Consider the following 27,519-nt stretch of genomic DNA (forward strand, 5'->3'; position numbering starts at 1 on the left):
CTTTGCCAAGAAGAAAAATGACATTCTGTTCAATTCCTGGGAAAAATATCCGACATAGAGGCTAGTATCTCAGTCCAAGAAAGAGGAACAGAATCTTCAGCCCGAGTCCCTTGCTTCTCTCCCATTCAGGGGACTATGTCACTCTCAAAAGACTGATGGGGAAATCAGAAGTCTTGTTTGAAACAAGGTGAGGGGAACACTCTGACACTTGCAGCCACAGCCATGTGTGATGATAAATGATGACTTATATGAGCTTAGGGAGCTTAATTATAGACAACGCTCAGTCTGCTTTGGAGAGGGACTGGTTATACACTATCACCCACCCCAATAGCCGGGTATTTGAAATCCTTGTCATTGCCACTTGGGGGTCCTCTTCAGTCCCAAATGGGTCTACACATAACCTAAGTTTAAAGCATGGATTGACTATCATTGCATTAGAATTTTCTTAGCCAAGCGCCGGTGTCCAACTCAGCCTCTAGTGCCTTTACATAGAAGATTGGCGTCGAATCTGCAAGTCCAGCTCGCCGTACACATGTCTCAGGGAGTCACTGGTCATGCTGGCTATCAGCTTCCGAGGGCCAGAGACCCAAGGCCGAAACACTTCTTCCCACTGCACGGTGGCGTTGGGCCGGACTTCACTGAAAGGATGGAAAAGAGAGAAGTTGGTAGATGCAAATTCCCAACCTCATCAGCAAGCCTGGGTGACTTGTTCTTTGTACCTCAGTTGATGGTGGTTGGAGACTGGAATGACCTCACTGGCTGGTGCAGCACAGCTTTGCTCCTGTGTGAGGCTCTGCAGAAACTGACAGTGCCCTTGGGCCATCAGTCCTGCTGCATGCCTGTGTCTGCTGGCCTCCTGACAGCAGCAGGATTCTTTGGAATAGACCATGTTCCCATGTCTGACTGCTGCTGCCTGACTATCTTCATGCTCTGTGACTCACCATCTGATTGCAATCACCAGCTGGGTCCCTCCACCCAGGCACCTTTCGGTGATGGGTTTCTGGTGCTTTCTCTCTCCCACCTCAGTCCTCCTCTGAGTCTCCCTGAACTTCCATGGCAAGCACACCATGTCACACATGGTTCGCTCAGTCTCGGCTTCTTGAGGTTGAGGGTATTTGTGCTACTTTGGAGAGCTCCCCACAGAGATTCGTACAGGTTTGATATTTGTGACAGCTCTTTGCTTTAGATACTGCTAGACACATTTTATGGTTGTTAAAAAGGGAAAGTTAGGCAAGGAAAGTTACTTCTCTAAGACCATCTGGCTGCTAAATGGCCTCATCTGAGTGCCCACACCACGGTGCCACTAGCTCTACTTCACGCTAGGTCATGTGAGAGGATGCCTTCCTTGAACACACTGCCTACACGTTCAACTACTTTACCCCCCAGGAAAGACAGTTGTCCTGCCTCTCAGTGTTAGGCAAGTGTGTGAGTGATGTTCTTTGACTCTGAAGGAGGGCTGTGCTGGGTGGCCTGACACAGCCCTGAACCAGCCCTTCCCCGGGACCACTGACAGAAGTTGAATTGAAAGCAGAAAAAGGGAACTGACTGTTTTGGTGGGGATATTGAGGCGCACGCTGTGTGACAGCGACCAGTATTGTGGCACTGTGGGTAAAGCTGTCACCTCTGACACCAGCTTCCCAAATGGACACTGGTTCTTGTCCCGGCTGCTTCACTCTCAGTCCGGTTCCCTCGCTATCGGCTGGGAAAAGGCAGCACAGATGGTCCAAGGGTTTGGGCCTCTTCCACTCGATAACATACGGACCTCGCAGCTGTTTCCTCTCCCACAAATGGATGGTAAGAAGACTGTGCTGTTTTCAGGGCAGGCACTGGGCTCAGTGGTTATACTGCTCCTTGGGATGTGAGCATCCCATACCAGAGTGCCTGGATTTGAGTTCTGGCTCTGCTCCTGACCAGCTTCCTGCTAAGGTACACACCAGGAAGACACAGGAGATGGCTCGAGCACTTGGGCCACCCCTGTGCCGGGACTTGGACCGACTTCTCAGCCCCCTTCCTGCTTGGCTGTGCCCCCATGGTGTGGGCATCGGAGGAGTGACCCAGCAGATAATAAGTCTCTTTCTGGCTCTGTTTCACTCTCTCTGCTGTTCAAATAAAAAGAAAACAAATAAATTTCCAGAAAAGAATGTAGTCTCTATGACTATCACAATGACTAGCTTCCTGTCCTGCTTGGTAAGCTTGAACTTCCGCAATAATAATTTAAAAAGTTGCTGCTACCTGCACACAAGGAGGCACTACAGTGTTATTTGTGTTCAGTGATCAAAGCCATAAGAGACTAAGTCCAAGATATTTATTTCTTAACGCTTGTGCCACTTTTTTGTTTTGTTTTGCCCAGATTCATTCATTCTCCCTCTCCTGGTTTCCCCAAGTGATCAATTAGCTGCTCTGGGTGGAACAGTTGTCCTGCTTTGAGGGGATTTGACAGGCCCAGACAGAAAACCACCTCAGACTCAGACTAAATCTTTTCCTAACTCATCCTTTCCTCTTACTTTCTCATCCTAACTCATCCTTTCCTCTTACTTGCAAAATCATCTACATCATGATGTGTGCTTAGGAAAACACTCATGCCTGAAGATCCCTTGGTGTGTTCTTGCACCCATAGACAAAACGTAGCAAGGAGAGAAACAAGGATGCTGTGCCCCCTTTGGGAGGAGGAGTAATGCTGAGATAATCCTGTTTGCTGGGCACAGATGTGGTGATAAATGACTTTCAGTAATGTGCTGAGCGGTCAGGATAACTCAGCCATTTATCATCTGGGAGGCACTTGAGGCAAATGGGATTATTATTACAACACACAGAAGCGACTTTGTGGCCCATCTTCTGCGGATCTGGCTCTCAACACCTAGCCTACTTCAGAAACTTTGAGTCCCAATCACAAAGTTAGAGAACTGTTTTTCTAGGAATAACTCAGAGAATCTGATTCTTTTTTAGAAAAAGAGAATGAGTCTGGAAGGAAAATGACTCGGTACTCGCTAAGTGTCAAGGGCAGAAACTTAAGAGCTGTGTCTGTGGAAACAGACCCTGTGAGCATCTGAGACTGGTGGGAGGCAAATGGGGCATAGCATGAGCTCTCCATGGAGGCAGGAGTCACGCACAGGGCGGCCTCCTTTGGCCTCAATTCCAATTTCCTGTTCATCAGCGCTGGCCTCCCAGGGTCCCTGCTCTGGGTCAAGACACACTCTCTGCCTTGCGTTCACTCTGTCTGGCACGGATAAGAGTGGTCGGGTGGGAGTGGGTGAGTCCCTGAACTCTTACCTTTGTATGCTACAAAGGAATGCAGTTAACTGTATGCAACCACACTTTCTAGGAGTCCTGTTAGCTGCATGAATAGGACACTCCTGGACAAGATCTCAGTAACAGAAGGTAACGGTGGCAGAATTCAGATTATTTGACAAGATGGTAGTGGTTGCTAGCTGGTTCTGGTCTTTTTGTGGTTGTTGTTGTTCAAGATTTATTTCTTTGTGTTGGAAAGGCAGAGTTGCAGAAGGAGAGATAGAGGGAAAGCTCTTCCATCTGCTGGTTGATTCCCCAAATGACCACTACAGCTGGAACTGGGCCAGGAACCTGGAGCTTCCTCTGGGCATCCCACTTGAGTAGAGGGGCCCAAGGCCTTGCGCCACCCTTCACTGCTTTCCCAGCATGGAGCTATAGCACAAGAGGAGCAGGCCAGATACAAGCTGGTACTCATGTGGCATTCTGGTGCCGCAGCCCAAGCACGACCCACTACACCCCTGCACTGGCCCCTGGTGTCGGTTGTGAAGCTGTGTCAGAGGCAGGAGGAAGCAGAGAAAGCAGAGCTTGATAGAATTTTTCCCTGTCCCCTTATCTGTTAACCTCCAATGTGATGGTGTTTGGTGGTGGGTAATTTGGGAAGTAATTAAGTCACAAGATTTGGGTCTTTGGGATGGGATTTGTGCTGTCAGGAGAAGAAATGTGGAAGACCATTCTTCCCTTATGCCTACTGTGTGGACACATGAAGATGGCCAATTGCAAGCCAGGAAGACAGCCTTTGCCTGGAACTCAACTGGCCAACACCTTTATGTCGGATGTCCCAGGTTCCAGGACTATGAGAAATAAATGCCTGCTGTATAAGTTGCTCTGTCTAAACATCTCTATAGCACCCCTAGCCAACTAAGACACAGAATGAAGTGATGCATGTCCCCCTCATGTATCTGCCTTGATCAATACAGGATTTTCCAGACAATCAAGAGTGAAGGTAGCAGGTGGTTACAGTACCCTTGAATGAAGCTTGTGACATAACTGAGAATCCAGTGGGAAGAGGAAGCATGCTTTGCTTTGTCTTAGCAGTCTGTGCATCAGTTTCCAGTGGGAAGGTGTGAGAGCAGGTGAGTGAGGCTGCTGTTTCGGACGCAGGCAGTGCTGTCGCTGCTGCCCCCTCCCCTCAGCTGGCATGGAGGTCTAACTCAATTCTTCTTGTCCTGCTGCTTTCCCTGGCTGGTATGGTTTGTACTCGCCTTTAAAAGAAAGCCTTCGGCTTATGTGTTCCATTGTTTCTTGGGTCCACATTGACATATGCTGGAAATGCGATTGCTATCATTTGAAAGAAACTCAGAGAGCCTTCTGCAGGCAATAAAGCAGCTCCAAGAGTGAGCGAAGGCTTGCACTTGTCACAGAGCAGCTGGCTTTCTGAAGGATTCCGGGAAAATTCCTAACATTCTTGGTAATAAGACATTCTCCCAAGTCTTCCACCTCCCTTTCTAGGCCTTGCAAGGTCACCCTACAGGAACTGTACTAGAGTGATTGGTGCTGACAGGGTCTCATCTGTGGTGAAATTGAAAGTAATAAACCTTAAAGATTGGGAAGCATTCTGGGTGTCACACTTGAAGAGGTGCACTGACAAACTGCAGTGAGAGGGAGGGAGAAACAGTTGAAGTCACATTCCCTGTAAGCGGAAGTTGGAATGATAGGACCCAAGAAACGCGACTTTATTTTTTATGATAATCTGACACACAGTAGGATATTCAGGGAATATCAGTGGAAGTGACAGATGAGAAACTATGCTGACAAAATGTTGGAACCTTGGGTTTTGGGTCCTGGAATTACTTACCCTGAGTGTCTGAGTCTGCACAGTGACTCTACTCCGTAACCTACTTAACTTGGGGGGCAACAGTGACTCTACTCCGTAACCTACTTAACTTGGGGGGCAACAGTGACTCTACTCCGTAACCTACTTAACTTGGGGGGCAAACCAGTTGAGTTGTGGACACTTTATATTCCTCAGCTGCAGGAGGAGATAGTTGTATAGCCTACATTCTTTGGGCAAATTGAAGAATTAGATGAAGGGAGTGCTGGTGAAACCAGCCCGAGGGTTTAAGTCTAGTCTGTGAGTGAGCAGCAAGGAGCTAGCAGAAATGACCAACAAGGAAGAGATATCCTCAGAGATTTCCACTGGGGATCAAATGTGCACTTGGAAAAAACTGCAGGGTGAAGCCTCCCCACGGTCCTCCTTTATCTTCCACCAGCATCGCCTGCCCCAGCACTTACCGGAACAACTTCCTCTTTGGCCTCATCACTCCAGGACCCTCCACATAAAGCCAGACATTTTGCAGAGTTTCTTTTAAAGGATTGGTGAACTCGACTGTGAAAACCATGTCAGAACCAACTTCAGGTGTGCCACGCACCTGCCGGACAAGGCAAGACAGAAAACGACACATCAACACCAGAGCAAGCCTCTTCGGTTCTGCAGGCTTCTAAATCAGGCTCATGTGTGCTACAGCTTTGCACTGCGGTTATCCTTAAGCAAAGAGACCAGTATGGTGACAGCCGATCACTTAGACTGTGGGATACCTACGGAGGAAAAGGATGGAAAGTTACTAATTAAACTTACAGTCTCCTCTTTATTATAAAAATCAACCTCATTAGAGCTCAGGTTAATAGCCAGCACCATCAGCTGCCCTGTGTCAGCAGGAGATGAAAGTACATTTGCTGTAACAACACAGCTGCTTGGCACTGTCTGAGGAAGGAGTTCTTGAACAAGAATTAAAGGCAAGAGATTTTTCACCTGTAGCCTCAACATGTGCATCTACAAGGGTGTAAGTCTAGAAGAGAAGGTGTTTTTTGGTGAGTTTAAGCAGTAACAACTCCCAAGGGTATCAGGTTGGGTTTGGCCAGAGTTCAATGTCAGTGTTGACAAGTACTTGCAGTGGGGTCTTGGGTGACCTACTGAAACTTCTGACAGTTTTCTTGTCTCCCAAACTGAGCTGACCCTTGTATGGCAAAGCAATACTGTTGATTAGTGCCATTGTTCTTACGAGCTGTCATGTTCTGTCTTGTCTATCCAACACCCTTGCATCAATGGGACTTCTCAACACCGGCACAGTGTGTTGGAACCTGGCCTTGGAGCTCTAGCAGGTGTGCATTTGCTTGGAAGGTATGTGGGCAAAATGGTGGATCTGTACATGACCTAAGTCACTGGGAGCTAGATTTCCTACCCTCATGGAAAGAGTGGGGTGAGGTCAGGCGCATGAAGCAGCTCACACGCTGCCAGGCACATGGCAAGGACACACATATCAGATCTCCAAGTCTCTGGGTGATTTATTTTACTTACCTCATATTTTGCCCCAGTTTTCACTCTTCTTTTCTAATTAAAATATTCATTAGTTTTACTTGAAAGCCAGAGTGACAGAAATAGAGGGAGAGAGAGAGAAATTTTCGCTAACTGGTTTACTACCCAAATGGCTGCAACGGCCAGAGCTGGGCCAGTCTGAGGCTGGGAGCCAAAAGCTTCCTCCATGTCTCCCACAGGGTTGCAGGGGCCGAAGGCCTTGAACCTTCCTTTGTTAGCAGGGAGCGAGAGTGGAAGTGAAGCCACTGGGACATGGCTGGCACACGTATGATATGGCATTGCCACCGGCAGATGGTTCGCCTGCTGTATCTCCATATTGGCTCCATTTTTCACTCTTAATGCCCATCCAATGACCAATAAACAGTTGTTAAATCAGGTTGACTGTTTAAAGATAGGATTTACTGGTTGAGTTTTCCATATAATAATCCAGACATTATTATATCATTTTCTTTCCTCTTTTTTTTTCTTTTGAATTTTTACTCCATTTGAAAGAACGACAGAGAAAGTGAGAAAGGCAGGGAGAAGCCTTACAGCTGCTAATTGATTGCCCAAATGGCTACGGTGGCCAGGGCCAGGCCAGGCTGAAGCCAGGAGCATGGAACTCCACCTAAGCTTTCCATATGGGCAGTAGGACCCCAAGCATTTGGGTTGTCCTTTGCCACCTCCATAGTTACATCATAGAGGAAGCTGGGGAGAAGCAGAGCATCTGAGCGTGAACTGGCACTCAGAGTGCGGGCACCACACCTTGCTTCATTAGTCACTGTGAGAAATGAGCTTAGTTTATGAATGGTGGAAAAGAAGAGACACGTTACCCAGAGATGATGACCCTCGCTTATTGATTTTACAGCTGAAAATAAAATTCTATGATCTTATCTTTCAGCATGAAATTTGTGTATGCATGAAGTCTTTGAAATTTTATGAAAAAATATATATTATGAAAGAACCGTGTGTTGACTAAGTTTTGGGCACCAAAGTAAACCTGTATACTAATTCCTTTTCCATGAGCTTCCTGAAATACTTTCAGACGTACTGGAAGTGCATTCGAAGGCTTCAATCTGTGTCCTTGGTTTAATTCTCTAGTGTATTCATCACGTTTTTCTTTCATTCAAAACATTCCAGGCATGGGTAATGGGTGTAGCTGTTAAGATGTCATTTGCAATGCTGCATTCCCTTGTGGAGGGTCTGGGTTTGAGGGCTCTGTTCCCAGTTCTAGCTTCCTATTAAGATACATCTTCAAATCAAGAGGTAGCAGGTGATAGGCCAAGGATTGGTGTCCCTGATGCCCGCTCGGGAGGCCTGTTCTGGATTCTGTGTCCCTGGTCTGGCTTACTCCAACTCTGGTTGTTGCAGACATTTGGGCAATGAACCAGCAGATGGTAGCTTCCTCTGTCTACCTGCCTCTCTCTCTCTCTCTCTCTCTTTTGCAAATTAATTAATTAAAATCTTTTAAGTATCCAAGGGGAATCTGGATTTTTATAAACACAACATAAAGGTGACATTCACAAAAGCTCCTTAAGCTGGAAGAAGTGAGCCTGCTATATGGAGCCACTGTGATCAGTTTAATCCATGCTGGGAAGAACATTTGGGAATCATCTGTTTTCCCCACGTTACGTCATTGCAAATAAAGCCCCTTAAACAAATCTGAGAGCAGTGACTGACTCTTCCTCTGCACAACCAAAACGTAAAATGCATTTTTGTACTGTGGATGTGTTTTCAGGGGTTTCCTACAGACCCGTATGGCTATCCATGGTCCTCTATGAGTTCCCGAGCCCCAGACGAAGAACTCCCTCCACACAGCTTAGCCAGCTCTGCAGGAATGTGACCGGGCTGTGGAAAGCCAAGTATACCCCTCCAGGTCACCAATGACTGGGGAGGAGAACAGTATTGGCAAATTTGGCGGTGGGTTTGGGGCTTTGTATCTAGACTTTAGATCTACATATGGCCAGCAGAACCAAGCTGTTGGGATCATTTCATGTGTTGTGTCCCAATGAGCTTGCTCTCAGAAACAGTGTTTGTAACCAGCTGCTGGCTGGGAAGTTGGGGAGATCAGAGTGGGTCCTTTTGATTGTCGTTTGTTTCTTTCATGTCACAAAGATTAAGGGTCCCTTTCCTAATGCTGTCCTCCTGCACCTGGATTTTAACTCTCTAGTCTCTGGCCAGTGAGATGATAACGAGTCTTAGATGCCCAGATCCTTAGAAAAGCCTGCCTTTATTCAACATTCTCCTTTTTGGCTTGGGAAATTGAAGTGGAGGCCTTTCCCTTCTCCTCCTTTAGGGACAGTGGAGCTTACACCTGCTTTTTTCATGTTATTTGTTGATTTAGATGATAGTTGGAATCCATAACACGCTGAGAATAGTAGAAATTTGGGCAGAAGCATGAGTGGTAGCACAGGATGCTTACAGACAGCTATACAGCTGCCTTTTATCGAGTGTTGCAAACACAGCTCCGAATCAGCAGAGCTGTATTTCTGATTTCTGTACTCTCATGGAATCTTAAATAATGGGAGGCTGGAGGAAACCCAAAGAAGGGTAGGTCAAGTTGAATAGTTGTCGTGCATGTGCTCTATGGAGGGACACCTGCTGCTCAGACCGCAGAAGAGTGTAAAGCAGGTATCATTTGTGGTGACGACGAATACTTCTCCATGCTTATGGTTCTGATTCGCTTAGTTCTCAATATTTGATTGAAAATATCCCCATTAAAAATGAGCTGTGGTATTATGTTTTTCCAAGTTAGATGCTATCTAAATATTAGTTACATACTTGCCAAAATTGACATATTGTATTCTTACCTCTTATAAGCTATTTCATGATACTAGCAGCTACTTTGATTCTTGGCTAAAAAGTGATCCTTCTCTTTCTCTCTCTCTGCCTCTCTCTCTCTCACACACACCCCACATAAAGTTTTAGGGAGAAATGACTTTCTAGGCAACAATGAAGTCTCTTTCACTGAGTTTAGGCTTAACAAAACATGTAGGTAATCAAAATTAAAATTGCAATGAAGGAGGAAGCATGAAGGTAAGAGAAGGCACGGATTGGCTTGGCCATTTGGTGCACAAAACTTATGAGATTCACATAACAGCCTCTGGCCCAGTGTGTGCAACCACATATTCCACAACTCCCTGGAAATCGCGTTTTTCTGCTCCACAGCCCATGGTTACTACTGGTGACAGGTCACTGCTTGCGTGCACGCTTTGCCCTCTTCCAGTTCTGGTGTCTCCTGAATAACTTCTAATGGTTTCACTTTGGTCAGGGAACCCCCTAAGTCTGTGCTGTCCAACATGACATCCACCAATCCACATGAGGCTATTTTAGTTTGAATGAACAAAAATGATGTAGAATGTAAAAGATTCCATCCCCCCTGGCCACTGGCTGGCTTTTTGGTGCACAACAGTGACATGTGACTGAGAGATATGACTTTAGAGTAGATTTAGAATGTTCCCATTGTGACAGAAGTTCCTTTCTATGGGCCAGTAAACAGATGGGGAGACAGTATGAGTCTCCTTTTCCAGTTGAGAAGTTAAGTCACTTTCTCTAGTTTGTGTAGTCAGCAAGTCAAGCAGGTGAGCCTGGAGACTCGATGCTGGGTACTTGGGCTCACAATTCTGGTAGCTTCCATGCTGGGTACTTGGGCTCACAATTCTGGTAGCTTCCATGCTGGGTACTTGGGCTCACAATTCTGGTAGCTGTAAGGTCCCAGTAACATAGCTCTGTTATGGTAGCTGTATGCACCACAACACAGCAGAAACCTCCAAAGGCAGCCAGCTGCCTGTGGAAGAACCAAGCAGGAGGGGTGACCTCGCTTTATAGGAACCTGCTCTCAGGAGAGTCATCTCACCCCATGAGATCAACATCCAGTCCTTCATGAAGACAAAGGTCTCAAGACCCCATTACCCTCAACTGGGCCCCCACATCCCAGAGGTCCAACCCCATCAAGCTAGCAAGCAAGTGACTTCTACACTGGCATGCTGAGGACCAAGCTTTCTGCACACAAACCCCAGACCCCATTCTATTCATATGAAAGTGAAACTTAGAAGGTAAGCTACTTAGACAGCTAGGGAACTGGAAGAGCCAACTCAGACAGAAATCTAGGTCTTTCTGACTTGAAAACATTCGTCTTTAAGCCCAGCATACACTGATCTCTGAAAGAAGGGAGGTAAAAATAGTAACTTTGTAAAAGCTGGAATAGCACTTTTATTTTCTGAAGTCCACTGAAGAATCATTTGCAGAAGTTACCTTTTTATTTCACCACTAAGCCATTCACTGAGGTCAATGGTTGTAAGTTGACCCTGAGCTAAATTTGAAAACACCTCTACCATCTACCTCTTGCTTTTTGCCTTTATGGGGAAAGCATTTGCTTTCCAGAGTAAGATGTGACAGTGTGACCTTGGGGCCCTGATATGTATTCCTGGGTGATAATTTCATTTTCTATTTAGAGTTAAGCTAGAGATATTATTTTTTTCAAAAAGTGGTGTGATTACTTGCCAGGCCAATGAGATGTTATTCTAGATGTTTTTCCTGGTATGTGTGTCTCTTTTACAGATTAAAAAATGCAGCAGGGAATGTATAGAAGAAATTACAGGTAAAGTACCCCAGTTAATGGCGATTTCTTGTTTTCCTTCTCAATGTGTGTTGCTTCATAGCTGTTGTGAGAAGGAAAGAAGAAACACACAGCGTGGAGCTTGGAGCTACATACACATGGAGACTCAGATGAGGCCTCCTCCTGTCCCACTCGGTGGCATGACCCTCCATGACCCCCAGCTAGTAAGGGATGGAGAATCTGCTACCAGAGCAGGTGATGCCCCCTCTGGATTCACCTGTTCAGAGGACCACCCAACGGGGTCCCACAGATGTCTTGGATTTTCCCTGCAGGTATTCTGGGACACTGTGAGACACAGCTGGGTTGCCTGGGGTCCGGGCAGTGACTTTCCTCTGGGTGAAGCTATAGAGGACATGAGCTGGACTCAGCGGCTGCCAGCTGTGTGTCCTTGAGTAAGCCGCTCGAGCTCTCCGGGACTTGGTTTCTGAGGTGAGTCTTGGGATGAGTCAATGCATTTGGGGAAACACAGTGACATTTGTGCTTTCTGAGCTCCAAGGGAGGGAATGTTGCCAGGGTGACTTAAAACCCTCCTCAGTAAATGCCCCCATGGGAGTGAGGTGGATTTAGATCCCCAGGCACTGGGGAAGAGACCCTTCCTCTCCGAGCACCAGGGGTCAAAATGAAGAGGTCCAGCTCCCAGGCTGTAGCCGTCAGTGTGGGCTGTGTCTGCTTCACTTGGAGATCCTAAGGGCTGGGGTGGCTAGAACAGAGTGTGCTATATGAAAAGCATTAGCCATTGGTGCCCACAGTGAATGAAATGCAATTGTTCACTCAGAATAAGAGAGCTGTTGCTCACCACTTTGGGGGAATTCATTATGGGTTTTCCTTAATGCTGTTTTTAAAATTTTTACTTACTAATTTGAGAGGGAGGGGTCTCCTGAATGCTAGCTCACTTCCCAAAGACCCACAGTGGTTGAGTGGTAGAAGTCCTAAGTCAGTAACACAATCAAAGTCCCCTTGGTGGGTAACAGGAACCCAGTTCCACCAGCCACCACTACTGCTCCCTAGGTTCTGTGCCAGCTGGAAGCTGCCACCAGCAGACAGAGCCTAACAAGCACCCCACCTGCTGGGCCTGATGCCACCCCCACCCCCAGTTTTACTTTGTCCTCCAGGACTAAGGCACATGAATTGAGAAACTGGGGCTTCACACCCAGCACAGCACCTCGTCACACTCTAGTTAAAAGATGGGGCTTTGGGCACTGGGAGCCACAGGAAAACGAAGAGGATCCCAAGGTAAAATCATAGGTGTGTAAGGCTCTGCACAGAATGAAACACTAGGGCCACTGTTAAGAAAACCAAGCCTTGTCTGGAATCAGAAAAGATCTGGATGTGGGGCTGAGTTGGGGTACATCTGCACAAGGCAGAAAAGGGGCTTTCTCCAGGGGGCTGCTCCCGTCTGCCAGGGTCTACATCATGCTATGGGGCCTGCTGGGAAGTGAGGGAGTGGGGCTGGGTTTGTCACCCCTTGCTTTCTCTTCCTCCTGATGAGCACAGTCTGCATTCCTGAGTGCCAGCCTGGAGGGAGTCACCCAGGGCAAGGTCCTTGCACCCTCTCCAAGCACTGACGGTGAGGCGTGAGCTGCACTCTCCACTCAAGTTGTACAGCGGATAGACCTCCTGCTGTGGAACTTGATGTCTATGGATGAGATTTCCTCCTGGAGCCCACGCACTGTCCCTATAGAGGGGCACTCCTGGTCTGTAAAAGTGGATTCAGACTCAGCTAGAGCAACGGGCTCCTGGCGCTGGTCAGGGTTGACCAGGACTGAAAGGAGAGGCCAGCTCATCCTGCTCGTTCCTGTGACCAAGTCAGTAAGCAGGTTCTCGAAGTGGAGCTACTCTTTGATGATTTTTAAAGCTCTTGGCATTTGTTACAACGGATTTATACAGTAGGCAACAACAAATAAAATGAATTGAAAAAAAGAAGAAGTAATAAAAGAGTAAGGGACTGAACAAAGAGACGAGTAAACACTGGGAGCTTCTTTTACTCAACAGGCAGACAAGTAAGGCTCATGGTTGTAATTTTTAAAATGTTGTACTATGCTTATATGAGAAAATTCATATGAGGTGACCATTCGGGGCAGGCTGCTGAGCTGAGTTAGACGGCAGCTACCCAGCAGAGGTCATCCGAAGCGCATGGCCATCTTCCCGACCAGTTTTCTTGCCTGACAGTCCTCATGGAGTGACCAGGGACTCAACACCCTCTGACCAGATTCAGCAGGTTCATGGGATCATGTTCTCCTAAGGGCACTGGGTCTCTTGCTGCCCTAACCAGTCTTCAGGGATGTGACTGTCGGAGGAATCTCTGGACCTGGAGACAGAGATGGGAGGAACATCTCCCAACACCTCCAGCTGCTGCCGTGGGCCAAGCATCTTTGCAGGTACAAACCTCACTAGTGTGCGTCTTACAGGGTGTTCACATTTAATAGCAGGAGGGGCAGCGTCACTGTCAGTGTTATTGACTGAGGCCATGAATCTCAGACACAGTGGGTATGGATGAGACGGAAGAGGGCGAGAGAAAGAGAGGGGATTAGAGGGAAGCGAGCAGGAGGGAGAGAACAGATGACTAGGCCACAGCAGGATTCGGTCTTCCCCAAGTACTTACTCTTATCAGGGCACTATACTAAGTTATTTGTAGATATCACCTCAATATCCATCCAGTTGTCTAATGAGGTCAGTACTATTACTGCCCCTTTGTACATAGGTGGTGGCTAAGTTACCAAGGCATCATGGTAGGGTGGTTAGCAAGGAGGTTTGAATGCCTGACTCCAACCCAGTCTGGGTCTCCAGCTCTGGCTGTAGTGCTGCTTGCTGAGATGGGGAGACCGCATCAGAAGGCTGTGTCCCAGCTGCGAGCCACAGAGTCCAGGCCTAGAGACCAACTCGGCTCGCTCCAATGCGCCCCGCTTCTCCCCAAACCAGCTGTTCATTAAAATTTAAAATGCCAAAGAGCCTTTTGCTGACTTAAAGCATCTTATAACAATCAACACATGGGAGAGCAGAGGAAGCTTTTGTGTCTGCTTTTAATAAAATATATTTTTCTCATCAAAATATTTTGATAGCGTGGAGAGAGTGTGCTCATTAAAGTTTGATGGCTGTCTCTCTCTTCCATTTTTCCATATGAGGATCACCCGCCATGACTCATGTGTGGTGGGTGACAGGAATAGTCCATGGGGAGCACAGTTTTATTCCTAACCCCATCTTCATGGCTAAGAGGACAAAGGAAACCCGAGATGGGGCCCACAGGGATGCAGGAACCTGAAGTCGTGGACTGCCTTCTGCGCTTGATGAGAATCTGGACGTAGGCCGTGGGCCTGCTGCTGCTCCATGTTGGCCTAGATTTGCTCCTCCAATCTGGAAACAAAGCTGGAAACTCCAGGCCTCAGGTTGAGCTTGGGATTCCCAGAGGAAGACAGTACTTTGGGTGAAAGGGGGAGAGGCAGAGTTTGGGGGAGGGCAGAGTTGATAACGATGTGGCCTTCGTGTTCTGCAGACTCCATTCATGCCACAAGCAAAGCACATTGCAGTGCTCCCATCCAAGCACGTTAGGCTCACTCTACATGACTCCATGCCACCCGTCTCCAGCCAGCTCCACTCATCCCCAGCTTGCAGCCTGGACCCACTCCAGCTAAGCGGGTTTCTGATTGCTCTCCACCCTTCTGTCATGTTTTTTCCCCCTTTATCTTTGCGCACCTTTGCTGGTTGAATATAGCTCATTCATTCAGGACCATCTGTCCCTGCCCAGCCCTAATTCCCCATGCTGCCCTGCCCCACTCAGGCTCCTGTGGTCTCCCCTGAAGTGATCAGTGCCTCTGTGCCAATGTGAGGGGTGTAACAAAGACTCAAGGCTAGCTGCATGGACTTTCAGGTCAGAACATTCTGGATTAAAGTTTAGCTTTCATCTCTAATCAGGTGTGTGGACATGGGAAACTGGCACATGGATGAAGGTGAGAGTAGCAATAGCCAGTGCTTCCTGGGTGCTCTGTGACTCAGGCACGACCCGTTAAATACTCACGAGCACCCTAGGAACCGGTGGCACCGATCTTACAGGTGAGGAAACAAACCCCCTGAGAGGCTCGGTGGCTTCTCCAGTGCTGCACAATCAGTCCACTGAGAGAGTAAATTTTGAACTTAGATAAGTTGGTTACAGTGTTCATGTTGTAATCACTACACAATGAAGAACTGGGTCTCTCCATTTTTCCACTTGTCAAATGGGATTACAGTAATACCCACCTCAGAGTGCGGTAACGGGGATCAGCTAAGGTAGTGTGTGAACTTCACGGTACTGTGTGCCAACATGAACATGTCTTCCTGCCACTTTTCCATGAATGTTTTGAAGTGCCTGGCCCAGCAGCGATGGATGTTGTTTCTGTGCTGACCATGTCCCTTCTATGGCCTGCTCACTGTCAGGGTCCTGTGCCCCTCATCTCTTGCCTTCTGTCTCATTTTCCTTGTGTCTGATACATTCAGCCATAGTATCCTTGAGAGTTTTAGTCAGCTGTGAGTCCATTCCAGGATCAGAGAGATGGAGGAAAGATGCTGGCACTTACCTAGATTTGGGGGATATGTCCTAAGATAATCGTGCACCTCTGAACTATCAAGGGCTTTCATTTTTAGTGCTTTTAGCTCCTTCTCCAATTCCTGCTTTATGCAATGCCTCTGACTCACGTCCCTGAGGTCTCCTGTGTAACATTCCAACTGGAAATTATCTTACTACTCACACTTCTCTCTGCTCCCTTCCTCCTCCTTTCTGACTTCTTCCCCTGTAGCCTCCTTCCTCTGCTTGCATTATTTTAGATTGTGTCTGCACACCGCGGCTGTGCACATCCCAGGACTCCAGGCCACTGGTCAGAGTTTCCTGGAGGAGCCTTTCCCAACTCAGTGACACTAGATGGTCTGAGGGGTGGGGGGTGTTTTCCACAGGAACTCCTCCTGTCTGGCTTGGATCTGGCTTGTCCTCAGAGCTAACAGTTCAGGGACAGTTTCTGCGACGGTGCTGCAGACCTCTCGCCTTTCATAAACAAGCTCGGTACTGGACAGAGCCCAAATTTCCATTCACCGTCATGTTGAATCCCAGGCAAATGGCCCGGGATCTCTTTGTGGAAATCCAAATACAATGAAACAGCTCTGCAAAGCGCATCCTTCTCTGCCCACATCCACTTACTCGTAGGAGGAGGTAGCTCTGATTCCACACCTAGGGAATTGAAGTAAACCCAGAACACAGTCCTTCAAATGACTAAAGCCCCAAAGCTCAAAACTATCAGCTTCCTGTGCACACACCACACTTCCTATCAGTGGTGCAATTCAGGCTGATTTTTACTGTGGTTTGAGCACGTCACAGCTTGGAGAGGCTCTCTGGAGGCCTGGGCAGGGACAAGTCTTGGCTTTGTAATGAGGTGTGCACTGAGGTTGAGCTTCTGCTGGAAAGGGTTCAGGACTGAGTGGTACATGGACCTGCTCCACATCTCCACAAGCAGCTGAAAGAGGGGCCGTCTCTAGGGAGAGTCAGCAGGGACAGTGGCATTTGCATGCAAGGCGTGCAGGGCAGGCACATCCAGGCCTTGGTGCCCTGTACCCCACGCAGCTGAATTTACCTTCTCATGCCCAGGGGAGTACCTAACGAGAAATCTTCATGCCTCCGTATCTGCATTTTCATGTTTCTGATTTAGCCTGCAAATTCTGTGCCTTTGCATTTTTATTCCAGCTCCTAACACTTCCTTTCTGGACAGTGCTCTACTGAGCGATGACTGGGGTGCGATGAAAACAACGCTGTTGGCCTGTCTAGGGAAGAAGGCCTGGTGTTCTCTCCCTTTGAGGGGCACTAAGTCTTGAAGGGTGGATGGAAGCTTTGTGGGGAGCTCTTTGTGTCTTCTATAGGACCAGATTCCATACTGGATTGTCCTGGTTGGAAGTCTCATTCTATTATTTGCTGGTTGTGCCATGTTGGGCCTCTTCACTCTCCAGTTTCCTCACATGGCAAAAATAACAGGTGAGAGGTTGTTGAGTGCTCGAATGGCAGCCACGCATGCCTCGTGCTTTGGTAGCCGTCTGCAACCCAGTCAGGATCCGGGAAGGCTGCACTGTAGATGCCACACACCAGTTATTCATGCTGTGGATGATTCACAGCCAATGATTCACAAGAACCAAGGCTCCTGCCTCCCCCCACCGCCTCTGGGGTGGGATGAAGCATGACTGACTTTAGAAAACTTGGATGTGTCTAAGTTTAGAGGAGTACAGCTTTGCAGGCTCTGTGCCCATCGCTTAGTCACTTCAAGAACATTCTGTGTAGGCTGGGGAGGGTCTCTGAGCACTGGGTAAGGTCTGTGGTGTGATGTCACTCTCCTGCCAGGACCCTAAGGTTCCTGCTTCAAGGATCAAGAAGTGTCCCAGGGGCGTGGCCAATGAGGTCAGCAGAAACCACAGCTGTGGCTCCAGATGCAAATTTTTCATTTGCATCTGCACTCAACTCCTCCTTGCCAGCTGGCCAGAGATTTGTGGTGGCAAATGGAGGGGCCCCATTAAAAGTATGGACTTAAAGGGAAGACAAACCTATGGTGATGGAAAACTTTTTCATGGCAAATGGGGAGATTGATTGGAAAAGGTTTGGGAATCTTTCTTAGGTGTTAGGAGTTGTCTCTTTCTCAGGCTATGTGTTCAGTATGTGGCTAAGGCACTGGCTAAAATGCATCTTATATCAGATTCCTGCACTTAAAACTCCTGCTTAGGTGAAGCCCGACACCATGAAGGAGTCGGAGGGAGGAACCTGAACAGATCCTCTGACAGGACACTGACTCTACAAATAAACGCAAGAAGCATGGAGGTAAATAACCCAGAAGAGGCTTTGGAATGTGACCCACTGGAATACACTTGGCTCGGGTTGGGGCAGACCAGGCTGAGTCGGTTCACGTCATCCACTGGCAAGCCCAAGTGCTGAAACTGTGTGGGGGCCTGGCTGGGTTTGGTTGCGATTAAAAAAAAAAAAAACAAAACAAAACAGTATAAAACACAAAATGCCAAGGTGAAATGGCCTGTGCTAGCAGGGAATGCAACACCCGACCAGCACTCCTCCCACTGGTTTAGGTGAGGGACGAGAGTGTGATGGGCAGAGCCGGGGAGAGATGCGATACTCATTGGTTCCAATAGAGGTCGGGGCTCAGAAGAGAACCAACCCAGGGGTTAAAACCATCAGCTGATCGGAGTGATGGACGGTGGCGGGCACTGTGCTTACTAGTAGTACATGTAGGAGCCTGGACTGGGAATGCCTCAAAGTTTTTTTAGGGGGATTCCCCTGAACAAAATGGAGGAATCAAAGCATTAATCAAAAAAAGATGGAAAATGGAGTAGATGAATCAACCACCTCAGCTTTATGCTTGCAGCGGAAAACTGGACAAGGGGAAACCCTAAGACGGACTATGTCAATCAGTGGACTCTGCACCAGCCTCATCATACCTGGACTGTTGCTGATGATATGTTGGAGCTTCTAATTGATTGAGGTGACGCTCTGCTGGCTCTGCCTACAAACCTGAGAGGGCCTTCCTAAGAGGCCGTTGAACTTGAACTGGACAAGTGGGATGCTGGACTCTGTATGGTGTAAACTTTTAATTAGGGAATCTCAACGGAACTTGAGCTGTGGTTATGCATCAAGGTGAAGGAATTCATGATGGGGGAAGGGTTTGGGGTGAAGGGGGGGGAATCCCAGTCATGTAATGCAATGTAATTAATGAATAAATGAATATTAAAGAAAAAAAAAAAAAAGAAAAAAAAAAAAAAAACTCCTGCTTAGGACTAACACAGACCCTGAGAAGCATGGTGATGGACTGAGTGATTGGGTTCCTATCACTGCTTTGGGAAACTTGGATGTATTTGCTTATTCCCAGCTTCATTCTGGGGCGGACATTTGGAAAATAAACCAGTAGGTGGGAGCTCTTTCTTTCTCTTTGTGTCTCTTAGAATGTCTCCCTCTCAAATAAATAAAAAAGCAAAGCAATCCTTGATTCCTTCATCTGGCTGGTGGTTGCAAGGAGCATACCTATACAAAAAGTTATCACCATTAAGCTATCTCTTGTGAGTTCCAGTGTGCACGACTGTGTCCCAATGAACAAGATTCCTGCCTAAGACGCAGGCGAGAGGCAGCCACTGCTGGCACGCCACATATCTTGTGGCACGCCTGACCTACTTCATTCTGGAGACACTCAAAGTTCTAAGTCTGGATCCATTACACATCTTTATCTTCCCCCACAAGTGTGTTTATACCCACAGGTTATATTTATATCTGCAGTCACATCTATATATTTAAATCTGGGAGAGAAGAGGAAAGTGTTATCTGTGCGTGTCTATAAATAGGGCAGTTTGCTTCTTTCAAAGAACAAGAGGATCCTGACTCTGTTATTTTGATTTTGGGGGCGGAGGTGAGGGGCGCAGCACATACTCTCCACTCACTCACCAAGCCTGGGTGCCTCATCAAGACCCCTTCTTTCCCTCGTTGGAGATGAGACTGACCTTGATGACGACCTTGGGGATCCTGAGCATGACGGATCTCTGGTCTGCCAGCACATCCTTGGTCTCATTGACACGAGCTGTGACGAAGAAGTGCAGGGACGCCTGTTCCAGCAGCTGGCCCATGTACTCGCTGGCTCTGACCAACACTTCCTCGCTTTTGACTGGCCGGAAGAACAGCAAACAGACCAGGCATCAAGACCCGAGATGGAGTCTGCTTCCCCTTGCCCCACCACCCCTCGCCCCGGCCTCTCCCAGCACTCTTGCTGTGTTGGCACAGCAACCACCGGGGGCAAAGGTGAGAGTCAACTGGGGATGGATGCTGCTATTTCTCAGGTAGAGAAAGAACGTGGTGGACATTTCCCGGTCGCTGATGGCTTGCCAGGGACAAGGTGCTTTTGCTGCCGTGAACTGGAACATCACAGCAAAGATGTACAAAATGGAGCCTTGGCAGAGATGCACCAAGGAAGGCCGACCAGGAGCAGTGACGTCCAAGGCCACCCTTCCGTATGCCGGCCCCTGTGGGTTAGGAACTGTGTCTCCCAGGTCACAGTCCACGATGGGCAAGCCTATCCCCCACACCTGGTCCTTGAGGTGCCCCATATTCCCTACCCAACTCCTTCTGAGCCCATCTGACATGTTTTCTCTGAGAGAAAGAAGCCGTGGAAACTCCTTTCCATCCAAGGCCCAATCCCTGCTCCTACTCGCAGTTTACAAAAGAGCTCGGAGTCAGTCACAGACTTGGTCACGTCCCTGACACCTAAGAGTGGGCCTGGGTCTCCTCCAGCTACCGTCGTGGGTGAGGATGCAGTGCTCTGGCTTGTAGCTCAGGACCGCTCTCTCTCTTCTTTTCATCTCCAGAGAGCAATGGGCAGTTCTGCAGGTTGAGCAGGGGCCACCTGGCTGACAGGTGCCTGTGCTGCTCTGTCAGCTGGCAGACCCAGCAGGCCAATGAGTGACTCATACTCTGGTCACAGACTACATGCACATTTAGAGAACTAACATCTTTGCTGTTCTGACCCCAGTTCTGCCAAAGGTTCATTCTTTCTGTAGGAACTAGTGGAGGAAATGGCCTCCATGGCTGACAGTTGAACTGCAGAGGGCAGTTTGTTTTTACCCACCATGTTGAACAAAAGTCCTGTAAGAAGGATGACTTGGTACCCGGGCACCAGCAGGTACTCAGACTCCCAGGGTCCCTAAGTGACAGCTGTTGCACAGGTGAGGATGCTCACATCCACATCATTAGTGCAAGGGTACTCACACAGCTGAGCTGCATGCAGACCAGGAGGTCATGCAGGAGCTCTGCTTGAGCATGCACGTGCAAGTATCCTTGCTGATGTACAGGTACAGTGGCGGTCTCCAGTCCTCTGAAGATCCTTGGCTCCACATCACCATCATCTGGAGATGTCTAACCACCTGCCATGCTGGAGCTCGCCCAAGACTAATCAAATGAGTTTGGAGGTTGACTTTAAAGTGCAACTGAGGTGGAAGAGCATCACTCCAACAGCCCGGGTCATCAGCTCTGCACAGTCAGCCCCACAAGAGACCCTGCTTCTCAGGTGAGCTCTGGCAGCTCCTCACATGGTCTACAGTGCCGCCATCACCTGGGAACTTATTAGCGATGACTGTTCTCAGAACCTATCTGATTCCTGGAGTCAGGGTCTGCATTTGAATGGGACCTCAGGTGACATGTGTTCCCATGAGGGACGCTCTGAGAGGCTCCTATGGAGGAGAGGTGGGGTTAAGAGAGAGTGAAGTGGGCTTGCGATGGATTGAGTCCTGGGGATGTGGAAACCTTAGTCATTGCAGACTGGTGGCAGTTACTGGGGGTTCTGGGGGTACTGTCCTGCACCCCACAAGGGGATGGAGACCTTCTGGGCTGTCACAATGGTGAGAGGTGGGTTGCTCCTGCTCTGTGTGGGCTGCTTGAATACCCTACAGTGCCCAGGACAGAACACACAGCATACAGAGCCAGCCTCAGTTGCCAGTGCTGCTGCTGAGTGGGAAGCCCCGCCCAGACAATGCAGGCATCCCTTTGTCTTTGACAGCCATCTTTTCTCAGGCTGTGGCGCTGCTTGACCTCAGCTCCTGAGATCTGCTCTGTCTTGATGAGATGTCCACACTGCCTTCCTGAGATCCGAGCCTGCCCTCTTCTCCTCCCGTGGCTCTCTCATGGTCCAGATGAATGAGGATCTGTCTCCAGTGGAGACAGCCTCAGATGAGCAACTGTGCCCTGATTTCTGTGTCCCCAAATCCGGACAGATGGTGCAGCCACGTGGCAAGTCTTATTTTGCCTCTGGCGGCTCCCTGGAATGGTAACAGTCAACAGGAGCTTCCTCTGGCTGCTTCTAGCAGCCTGTGTGTGACCGCGAGGCTGCTTTAGGGCCGCTGGGCTGTGGCTGGCTATTTCTTACCCATTTGTCCATGTTGGCATCAGGACCAGCCTGCCCCTACCCCCGCTCCTTTCTTCCCAGAGGTAGAACATTCTCCAAATCGTAGCACTAAAGAAACTGGGCTGTGTTTCAGAGCCCAAGAGAACAGTGCTCCTGAAATAGGATGTTATGTAAGTGCTGTGTTTTGCCACTGCACAAGAAATTGTTCTAGATAAAGTTTATTAAACGTGGCAAGAGAAGGAGGAATAGATTTTCACTCTGAGCGGTGGAGCTGGGCTGCTGCCAACATCATTTACGGTGTCTGGGGAAAGCCAGGGGAGACACAGGCTGGAGCTGCCTCAGCTCTTTTCCAAAAAGCAAAGAAAACTAAATATAGCCAAGTGGAAATGATAGCACCTGTGAAGGTACTGGGAGGCTTAACTTATTCAAATCTCCCAAGCTGATTCGAGCCGCACATTGCCTTTCGCCACCATTCTGGAAAGTAGGCCTCCCATTCTACTTGTAAAACTTTCTTCAGCACAGAGGCCTTGAAGACTGCTTGATCAAGGTCTGGAGTGATGGTGTGACTGTCTGCAATATCTTGCAATGGATTTTCGGTTTCAGCTAGCAGTTCCTTGCATGTAATTAATGCCACTCACCTGCAGGGCCCTGAAAGGAAGAGACTCCAGTTCTCCGTAGGTTATTGAGGACAAGCCCTGGGGTGGCAGGGTGGGCGGCACTGTGTCAAAGCCAGCCTGTGCTGAGGCTTGGTCAGCACTCCCCACATCAGTGACCAAGGAGGAGAATATGTCATGACGGTCCAGTGCACTTACATAAGCCCAGCACTTAACTGGAGAGAAAGCAGGCGGCTGAGAGGTAGAATAAGGGCTGGCGTTGAAGTCCCCGTCCAGGGACTTGTGCTGGACTGCAGATACTAGAGGGCACGAGTTAGGGAACTCAGATTCATGTTGGACCCTAACAGGCTGTCTTCCATTGCTGTGCCAGGATCTGGCTTCCCTTATTTGCTGCGCCTTTTATGGCTGGCTATGACCTTAAGCACCTCAACTCATCTTGGCTGTCTGAGTTTCCCAAGACAAAAGAAAATGACATCTACCCAGAGCCCATCACCTGCAAAGCACTTTACCCATAGGACCTCATTTAGTTTCCTCCACCACTCCTACCTGCAGACATACAGGTGAGCTCTGACTTCAGGATGTTGTGGGTCTGAGGAGCTTCCCCACCTCCCTCACGACCTCCACCAGCCTCAGCTGCACACTCGCAACGGTGTCCTCTCCGGACTCCAGCCTAACATGCCCTGTCCTCTCATTTCAGTACAGTAGCCCTGAATCGTGCCACACGTCAGCATGATGCCCTCCAATGGTTTCCCAGTTGACTGCCAAGCAAACCTGAAATCTTTCCTGTACGTGGCCTGCACATGCCACTTTCTCTTGCTGCCTTTGCTCCCCCTTGCTGCTCCTCAGACACATCAGACATGCTGTGACCCCAGGACCTTTGCATGCATTATCTCATGGCTGGAATGCTTCTCCTGCCCCTGTGTCAGATTTCTATTAAATGCCTCTCTATTGGAAGGATCTGCTCCAACCTCACTGGTCTCTGTAAGTGTCCTCAATCTTTCCTTTTCTCGATGACACACATAGCCCTGCTATATATTCACTTGCTTGATGGCTTATTGTCTGATTCTTTACAAGAGCAGAGACTTTGTAAGGGTGGGCATCGGTACATCCCCACAAAGCAGAGCCCTGCATCACAAGCACCAACCACAGAAGCGAGCCAATGATCCAGATGTAGGCTGTGCTGCTGTAACCTGTCTACAGAGCAGGAGCGACGAGGGCTCTCATGGCTCAAGTAACTTCCCCAGGGATGCACAGCTCACAGGCGATGCAGTCAGACCTTATTCCCAGACAGATCTAATTCCAAAGAGCAGGCTCTGTAACAGCCAATGTGTCTGTCTGTTCTGAACAGTCTCAGTGAATGTCTCCTTTTCAAACAGAAGGAGAAAGTGTGGCATCCCTGCCTTCGTAGCTGAGTTATTTCCTCTGCTGCCTTAACCTTGGCTCATACACATGCAGACATGTGAGTCACCTCAGGGTTTCCTGTACCTGGGGGAGCCCAGGAGATAAGGTACACAGAGAAATGATGGCTGCTTGATTAAGAACTAGCGGGAGCAGTTGGGCCATGCCCCCAACGCCAAAGTCAAGCAACCCAGGACAAAGTACCATTGCTTTTCTTGAGCCCTTTTGGGCAGCCAGGTCTCTGCTGTGCCTTTTCACCTCTTTCCTGACACTGTTCTACAAGGCACTTTGTTACAATGTCCCCGGGAAAAATGACAAGCCTTGGTCTCCCAGGACTCTGAAAAGCTCACTTTGTTTCACACCTCCTCACCCCAAGTTATTGGGTGTTTCGCGCAGCAGGTGGACGAGCTTAGATGAAGCCCTTTATGTTGTTTATTCATTTCTGTGAGAGTTATCTCTCCTAGTGCCATGGTGATCCCTCCATTCCTCACTGCATTTGAAGCTAGGAATGCTGGGATTCTTCAATCCCGGCAGGGTTCTTGGAAGTAGAATTTTTAGGAATAGTTTTCTGTTTTTATGAGATTGTCTTTTGGAAGGGCCTGTGGAGTGGGAGAGACACAGAGCCCAGAAAAGCTTGAGAATCGTTGAGTCGTGTGATTCGGGCATCCCGGGGGTGAGGAGGTCCATTAGTCTCCACCGCCTCTCCGTTTGTTTGTAAAATCATCATTTGCATCCTGGTGAGACCCCACCCCTCCTCATCACACACAAACCCTTTCATTTCTATTCAGTGCCAAATGACAGGTCAATGGAAATCCAATACCCGGAAGTATGTGGGCCCTCTTCAACCTGCTCCATCCAACTCAGCATGCTCTCCCTGATAATCAGTTTCTTCTGGTTGACTCACTTTGCTTGCGGTGTGGCCAACTGTCATGCCAACCGAATAGCAGCCCCTCCCGCAGGAAGTGAGACTGGGTGACATTTCCCATTCCCATTGCAAGCTGCAGTGTGCCAATCCCAACCTGCTAAGTTTACAGAGGGACAAAAATGCTAGAACGCACACCTGCATGCAGAAAGCAGAACGGCCGGAGGATGGGAGAAAGCGCCCATGAGAGATGGCAGAGAGCAAAGAGAGGCAGGGAGAACGAAGCCTGGGGCAGGCCCCAGGATGGGCTCTCCTGCTAGACTTCAGACAGATGAGCGGAAGAAAAGAGCCTGCCTTTGTCTTAGAGAGGAAAAGCAAAGGCATGAATAGGACTGTGGGAGTCCTGTTAGGATGCAGGTTCTCATTCTGGAGGGTTCGGCTTGGCCTGAGAAGCTGCATTTCTGGCAAGGTCCCCAGGGGTTGCTGATGTTACTGTTCACTGACTGTACTCGGAAGTAGCAGGAAGTCAGACCACCTTTACCTCCCAAGGATCCTGGGGCTCTGAGCTTGGCAAACCATACTGTCCACTTGTCTGCATGGACATCAAGGATCCCAAGAAGGGCGAGACTTTTCCTGCATGGCTGACATCACTGAACTCTAGGGAAGCACTTGGACAGAAAACTAGCGAGTGGGAGAGCACTTGTGGACTTACAGGACCGAGGCTCGAGCACCACACTGAAGGTCTCGTTCTTGAACACTGCTTTGGAGACACCCGTGTAGAAAACGATGTTGCCCGAGACATAGGCTGAGATGGTGTAGCGGTTAGGACTGTTGTTCTGGAAGGTGACGGTGAGCTTGAAGTCTTTGCCCAGCACGGCGTTTTCCACCTTGAAGTTCATATCCACGTCAGACTTTGATTTGATGGCGCTGTCTGTGCTGAGGGCTTTTTTGGCGCCATACATCAGGGCAGTTTCTAAGGCCAGCCTCTCTTCCTCACGGCCTAGGAAAGAGACAGGGGTCATGGCACGGGAAGCCAGCCCACCCAAGAGAAAGTCGTCTTTATGAACACATGGTGTGCTACCCAAGTGCCCCTCAAAATGTTTGTGAAAACTGGGATTCAAAGATAAGTTCAGGTGCCAAAGGCTTTGAAATCCACGCGTAAGAGGGATTTAGAAAAGTCTGTAGAAATTGCATATCAGGAGAAAACAATGCACAGATTTCTTTTTTTTTTTTTAATCTAGATTTATTTGTTTCAAAGTCAGAGTTGGAGAGAGAAGGAGATAGAGACAGGCTGACAGATCTTCCATCTGTTGGCTCCTCTCCCCAGTGGCTTCCGTGGTGAAGGCGGGACCAGGTGAAGCCAGGATCAAGAGATGAGGAACTCTATGTGGGTCTCCCACATTGGTGGCAGGGGCCTCAGCATTTGAGTCACCTTGCCCAGGGAGCTGGATTGGAAGCAGAACAAATGGGACTTGAACGAACACACAAAGAGTTGGTCTTTTAAGAGAAGTATCTTGTTTAGTATTTCCACGGAGATCGTATGTAAATGAAGAGAGGAGGGAAGGTGAAGGGGTAAGCTTTGAAGAAGAAGAAAAAATCACTTCATGTTGGCTTTTCTGTAGCACTGGAATAGGTGTCAGTGGGAGTTTGGAGGGAGCTGGTGCCCGAGAAGCTATAGAGCACGAGTGCTGGGCCTGGGGGACAGAGAGCGAGGAGGAGAGAGGGGACAGTCCCCATTCTCTTCTCCATCCTTCTTGGCTGTGTGGGATAGCAAAGATGAACACAAATTGTTTGGCTTGTAAAAGCCAGTCATGGGAATGGTTATGGGGTGAAAATCACTCTGAAAGCCAGCCTGCTGCTCTTGTCTCATCACTACGCTGTTTAAGATGCTGTCTCCCCTTTTACCTAGTGGATAATTAAAGGCAATGGCAATCAAGAGGCCAATTCATTAAAAAACAAGTATCGGAAAGTATTAACCACACACCAGGCAGTGCTACACGTAATACACATGATCTATCCTCGAAGCTCCTCAAGGCACACTCCGTTCTTGCCATCAGTGTCCTTGTTTATAAACCAAGGGTGCTTATGTCCTAGAGAAGTGAGGTGGCTTGGATGTAGTACATGCGTGATAGATGGAAGCTGCTTGGCAAGCATGAAGATGTTGCTGGCAGGTGTTGCAAGTGCAGGTGTGCTCGTGTGTGGGTGCGCACACCCCTCTACATGCATTAACAGTTTCTCTGTCAGAATCCCAGAATGTTTCAGAAACACTCGCCTAGGGGGAGCATGGATGCAGCCGATATTGTAGACAGATATGACAAAAGGAAGGAGGTATGGGTAAGAGCAAGGCACTGTGACTTATTTCAGCAGAGATCATCTGACAAGTAGGTGCATGGGAGAGAGCGTGAACGCTCATTACTCTGGATGGAGATCGAACAACGCAGGGAGGAAATTTGAGCTTCTTTCTGAGGAAGCGCTGGGTCCATCTGAACCATGCTCTGCCAGGCAGAGGCCAGCTGGCACTGTTTGGGAAAGCGCTGGTCCAGGTAGGAGGAAAGAACTAA

General features: G+C 48.7%; 1 protein-coding gene across 1 annotated transcript in view; it reads right to left on the reverse strand.

Moving 5' to 3' along the window:
* Positions 1–265: 265 nt before the first annotated feature.
* F13A1 (coagulation factor XIII A chain) overlaps positions 266–27,519 on the reverse strand; it is a 140,388-nt gene continuing 113,134 nt past the window's right edge. Inside the window, exons 12-15 of the mRNA XM_004598616.2 lie at positions 25,671–25,958; positions 19,695–19,855; positions 5,521–5,657; positions 266–638 (exon numbers count right to left, since the gene is read on the reverse strand). Of these exons, the coding sequence (XP_004598673.2) occupies positions 485–638; positions 5,521–5,657; positions 19,695–19,855; positions 25,671–25,958 (740 nt within the window). The 3' untranslated portion in view covers positions 266–484. The remainder of the gene's footprint in view (positions 639–5,520; positions 5,658–19,694; positions 19,856–25,670; positions 25,959–27,519) is intronic.

The sequence above is a fragment of the Ochotona princeps genome, chromosome 1, assembly GCF_030435755.1.
Source record: "Ochotona princeps isolate mOchPri1 chromosome 1, mOchPri1.hap1, whole genome shotgun sequence".
NCBI classification, from domain to species: Eukaryota; Metazoa; Chordata; class Mammalia; order Lagomorpha; family Ochotonidae; genus Ochotona; species Ochotona princeps.